This window comes from Numenius arquata, chromosome 1 (genome assembly GCF_964106895.1).
Source record: "Numenius arquata chromosome 1, bNumArq3.hap1.1, whole genome shotgun sequence".
Taxonomy (NCBI): Eukaryota; Metazoa; Chordata; class Aves; order Charadriiformes; family Scolopacidae; genus Numenius; species Numenius arquata.
Window position 1 is genome coordinate 126,947,679 of NC_133576.1, and position 6,000 is coordinate 126,953,678.

A 6,000-nucleotide genomic window follows, 5' to 3' on the forward strand; every position below is an offset into this window, starting at 1 on the left:
GGAAAGCTGCATTCTTGAGAATGAATGTAGCAAAACCACATTAAAATAAAGTCTGACCTTATCTTGGGACAACTCCAACAATAAAAATGCAAAATGTTTGCATGCTACATTAAGCGTATTTGTTCTACCTTCAATTTATGTGGAATCTTTTATCAGGTATTTATAAACACTGCATTTTTACAGTAACTTCTTAGATACTGGATTCTGCACAAATTAGTATTTTGTAACTTTTTTAATACAGAAGTTTAATTCTGTCTGAAAAATCATGCACATATTGTAGTTTCATAAAATATCTTACATTTAGGGAATTTTACAAGATTACAGTATTTTTAACTACATTAAGTTAGCCTCACTGTCTCTTCTCTAAACATGGTCAGGAAGGACATGTTCCAAAACTCATTTCCACTGAAGCTCTGCAGCAGTCTGGATTTTTCCCCCAACAGAACTAATCCCCAAAAATGATATGTTAATGAGAAATTCTAGATCACCTAAAGAGATAAAACATGGTAAATAACGCCTGTTGTTCTCCAGGGCCTGTAGGTTATTAAATATTCAAAGACCAAATCATAAGAGTTCATCACTGAAACCAACTACTTACTCCACTGTTTGATTAGATTTTCAAAGACAAATAAAAAAAATAATAAAAAGGCTTTGCACAAGTATTTTACACTCCACTGATTTTAAAGTTGAGTAGGAGTAGCTAGTGTGCTTTAACGAGTCAAAAGTTCTCTGCTCTAGGAAACATACAATAGTGGTACTTGCCGTAACAGGTACAGTGTCCTTGCAGCATCTACACCACAGTCCATACACACTATAAAGCCAAGATTACTATTTTGCTGAGACAAATCCAGACATTTCCCTAGTTGTCCTAACACAGGAACTGAGGCAATTGTCTGTGGATGGCATGGTCACAAAACTAAGGGATTTGAAATGAATAAAAGGAGAAATATTTCTTACTACACCAGAGCAGACCTTATTTTCCTAAGGCTAAAAGACACTATAGCACACAGCATTTTAAAGTTGCACATAGAATACAATAAGCATTGTGTCAAACACAATAACTTTTGAACTAAAAAGTTTTAAAAATCAGGAGAGCTTGCAAGTTAAGTAGTCTTTACTTGAGAGAAATATTGCTTCTCCTTGAAGAGAGAGAATTGTTAAACATGTAGCTACAGGGTCTAAATCTAGCAAGGACTCACAAGTATTCTTCACAAAAATAATGGGATTACTCTCTTCAGAATCAAGGTCTAAATTACTTCTCAAGAACAATACTCCTTCTACACAGCAGTCTGTCTTTGCTAACTTAAGAAGAAAGTTGTATTTGTTCATATTTGATCTGGAACAAAAAGCAGTCAATTTTCAGGGCCAGTCCAGGTCAAAAGTATACCCATGTGGTATCCTAACTTATTTGTACACTATTTGCACCCTATTTGCACACACCATCTTATAGGATCAGGTTTGTAACAGTAAGTTTTCATTAAACTTACATTTTTACTGCTTAAAACAAGCTCAAACTTCCTGCTTTATGAAGAAAGCTTTTTAGCAAAGAGAAAGACTTAAAGTGCAACTAAAACCCAAACTTTTTTGCTCTGGAAATAAAAATGCACCATTGAGTTTTAGCTATATATATACACACATGCAAGTTTTCTATGTATTCTGTCATCCCACATTCTGTGGGCGTGGATACAGGAATTTATTGAATTTAATACAAATTTGCTTAAGGTGCTAGATTTGTATCCAGCTACTCACAAAAATCAACCTGTGTCCAGAAACACACACACTTATATGAAAAATTCTCAAAAAGGCAGTAGCTGCTTTATGTAAATGCAACACTGTAAATAAAGTATATACAGTTGATGCATTAAGAAGTATAATTAGCATTCACTCCTGGCTAAACAAAATCTTCACAATTTGATGTCCTATCCCAAGTAAAGAGGCAAACTTTGGGTTTAGACTCCGGGTTAGCAGCAGTTCAGTTTCCTATGAGCTAAGCAGCTCATAGTAACACCTGTTCCCTGTCCACATAGACAGGGACAGTACTGCTAAACTAGTACACTGTGTCAATGTGGCAGTTTTCCTTGAACATCTCATGTTGCAGCACGAGTAGCTGTAAGTTACTTCTGTACTCTACCTGAAGGAAAGTTCTGGGCAACAGGTAAGTGAGAGCTCCGAAGTGACTTAAAGACAAGCCGTAGGTGGCGAGGAGTTACGGGAGAGGAGGGCAAGCCGAGTCTAGCAACGCTCATGGCAACTCCTCCTTTCCACTTTATGCTCTTTTCAAAGCGTGAGGGCCGTTCTCACGCCCCAGGAAGCTGTCAGTGCCCAACTCACGGAGCTTTAACTGCACCAAACTCCTCATCCTTATCTCTGCTCTCATAATCTTCCAACAAAATACATGTAAGTTAGAGTACTACATAAAGACAAGGGGAGGGGGAAATATAAACTCTCTTCGTATAAATTCACTTCAGTATCTTGCTTTACTCGTTTGTTATGGGCATCTCCATTACCTAAAGACGCCTAACTACCAGCGAACGTCCCAGAACCAGACCACCGGCAGCACTACGCGCATGGTCCGCACCGCGATCTGCACCGCGGCTTCCAGCCCCGACCCCGAAGTCGGGCTCTTCCCCGCCATCCCCAGCCGGGACCCCCCGGCCCCGACCCGCCCGCCCCCCCCCGGCAGTGGCGGCGCCCCCGCGGGGAGGGCGCGGCCGGGCCCGCGGGCCGGGGCAGGGCCCCGCACCGCCCCCGCTCCCCCGGGAAACCCACCCAGCCCCGCCGCAGGCGAGGCGAGGCCAAGCGGCGGGGAGGGAGCCGGGGAGAGAAAGTTTCCGAGGCGCTTTGCAGCGGCGGCCGGCAGGGGAGCCCGCTCCCGGCGCCCATTCAAACAAAAGGAGCCCCTTCGCCCCCCTGCCCGCCGCCCGACTCACTCCGCAGGGCCCCGATGAGGAGGCTGCCGTCCTTGATCAGCTCCTTGATGAACTTGTTCGTCCTCTCCAGCTCGATCTCGTGACACTTCAGGCGCTCCCTGAAATCCGGGCTGTCCAAGTAGGAGTCGCTGAACTCCAGCGTGGGCAGCCCCATGGCAGCGGCCGCGGCCCCCCGACCGGCGGCGGCGCGGCGGGCGGCTAAGGGAGGGCCGCGGTGAGCAACGGCGCCGAGGGCAGAAGGGTCAGCGGGGGAGAGGTGAGGCGAGGCGCGGTTGCCGCCCCCTCCGCCTCCCCGGAGAGGCTCCCGACCCGCTGCCCCGGCCCCCTCAGCGGACGAGGCAGGCGGCCCTTGGCGGCGGCGCGCTCCTGTCACTGTCACCCAGCTACATGCTGCCCGCGGGGGCACCGCGGGCTCCCAGCGCCGCCGCCGCTCCGCCGCTTCCGGCAGCGCTCCCTCTTCCTCTCTCCCCGGCCCTAACTTCGGTCTGAACCTCCCCCGGCCCGGCCGAGGAAGCCCTCCTCCCGCCGCGGCATGCTCACACGCCGGGGATGCGGCCCCGGCAGTGCCCGCCCCTCGCTCGCCGCCGCCGCCCCCTCCGCTCTCTGCCCTCCAGTCGGCGGCGCGGGCGGGCCCGCCGCGGCCTGGCCGGGCTCGGCGTGAGGCGGAGGGGCCGCTAGGACTGGGTGAAGGCAGGAGCTCGCCTCTTCCTTCAGCTGGGCCCGGAGGAAGGCAGGGAAGGACGATCCACCTCAGGGGCAGGGAGGCTTTTAGGGGTATTTAAAACCGTGAGCTTGAAGGAGAGACCAGTTAATGTCAGAGGCTGGTGTGGAGGAGAGCAGCCCGCCTTTGCTGTGGGAAGGGAGCTGCCAGCCCGGGCGGGCCCGCTCTGCCGGGGGATCTTCCATGACACCCCAGCACGGCCCGGCACGGTGTGCCAGTGCGGCCCGTGGCAGGGCACCGCTCCGAGGGAGGTGGATCATGAAGGGGAGAGAGCAGGGAAGAAAAACAGGAGGAGAGAGGGAGGTGGAGACGAAGGAGATAAAAAACGTCGGAAGGTCCATGTTCTGCAATGGCACTTCGTTGCTATGAGGGGAGACAGCTGAGCCGAATCCATACCAAAGAAGAGCATCGAGAAACTGCAAGCCTGGTTACTCCAGAAAAGTTGTGTTTTTCCAAGTATGTGAGTGGGTTTATCTCAGTAATCAGAAACATTTTGGATGATTCTTGTGTGTTTATCTGGAGTGGTTTTTCCAGACATACTGTGTCTGTGCAACTATGTATACAAACCTACCTACTGGGTTTGAGGAGAGCTGTCTGTAAACACACCTTCAAATGAGTAATAGCTCCATTGGAAGCGACTGGCTATAAAAATAACTGTACAGGATAGCCCACCACTTGCCAAAAATAGCTTTCAAGAAGACGGTGATGCTTCTGTCTTAGCTGTGCATGCCCTCCTGCTACCAAATAATTTACAGTCTCCATATTTACACAGTTTAACGTGAAAGTGGGGGAAGGCTCAAAGCTGTTGCATGTCATAGTTCCATGGTGCAATTTGTGCTCTTCGGAGTTTTTAACCTTTCATCAAAACTCTCCATGTTCACAACAGGTTTTTGTACATGTCAGAAATGCAGAAAAAAAGGCTGTAATTTCTAACCATGTGGCCTGCAGAATTTGTTAAGGTGAAAAAAGTAGTGATTCTCTGTTTTTTAGAGGCTGAGATTTCCTGCCCACAGGACTATCTCTGAGCTGGCTGTCAATGCTGATATTAATAGATCCACTGAAGACTTAATTCACAGTGATCACAAAACTCTACTCGTCAATGTGTTGCCTGAGACAAATTGTATAATAGGAAGAATAGGACTGGAAAGGACTGTTGGGTTAACAAGTTTGTTTCCTTGCTTTTTCAGGTAGTGGCATGTAATCTCACTTGTAAATTAAAAAATCTCATTTTAAAATCCAGTTGAATCCAGTTTGGAAGAATGTGCCAAATAGAATTTTTCTGATTATTAAAAACCTTATTTTCAGCCTACATATATTCATAGAGCCATTTTAGGCATGCTTGTTCTTCCTTCAGTGTCATCTGTAGCTGAAAAGATTCTTTGTCTTCTACCATGTTTATTCTTTGATGTAGTTCTAGAATACAATGTCATCTCTAAGCTTTCCATACAACAGCTAAATAAATAAAAGCTTCATGTCATAAAATAAAATATTAATTTCTTTCCTTATTCTTGTAGTCCTTGTCTAGACCTCTTTGATTCCATCTTACTTGATCATGCTTTACTGAAATTATATGCAAGACCTTGTTCAGCCACGTTAATGACTCTGTTACCACACTAGAAACACCTTTGATGAAGGTTTTATTTGTTTTGTGGCCAAATTATTTCTATAGCTTCACAAAGTCACTTAGATCTTTCTTTTCCTCTGTTTTCAACCAGCAGATTCCAAAGTTAGAGCAGGAATATTTGTTAGTTCCAAGACCATTTTAGTTCAGAGCAATTATTCTGGTAATCAAGATGACTCATTTCTTACTATATAATGTTCTCATCTTCAGAAGTTCCATAACCACATTGCTGCTTTTGGTATCAGGATCACGAATGGAAATATTAATGAGCCCAATACTAATAGTGTACTCAGCAATATTTACTAAGAACTTCCCTCCAGCCTGACATCCTCCCTCCAAGTAACTTACCATTATCCATTTAACTGGTTCAGTGTGTTTCTCAGAATAATCCGTATGTTTCTTAGTTGAACTGAGAATTTCCCACTGTATAGCATATCAAATACCGTGTAAAAAACCTACTAGTTCACATGTACTGCCATTCTCTTTCTTCAGAAAAAGCTTTCATTTTTTAGGAAATAGACTTGTTGATAGTTGTTTCATAAAGGAATATGTGATCAGATATTCACTCAACCTTGCATTATTTTCCACTGGCAGAGAAAAGGTTTATAGTTAACCTGTGAGCTTAATGAGCATTTATGGCTGTGTCTGGAGGAGGACCTGGTAAATGAGTGATTTGGCACACCTGCAGAGAGGTTAACTAACAAAAAAATGTTGATGAAAAGATAAAT

At 45.7% G+C, this 6,000-nt stretch overlaps 1 protein-coding gene across 1 annotated transcript in view; it reads right to left on the bottom strand.

Annotated features, from left to right (window-relative positions):
- Nucleotides 1-3,475, bottom strand: part of ARHGAP42 (Rho GTPase activating protein 42) — a 157,344-nt gene extending 153,869 nt beyond the window's left edge. The window contains exon 1 of the mRNA XM_074144890.1: nucleotides 2,931-3,475. Within this exon, the coding sequence (XP_074000991.1) occupies nucleotides 2,931-3,084 (154 nt within the window). The 5' untranslated portion in view covers nucleotides 3,085-3,475. The remainder of the gene's footprint in view (nucleotides 1-2,930) is intronic.
- Nucleotides 3,476-6,000: the final 2,525 nt, after the last annotated feature.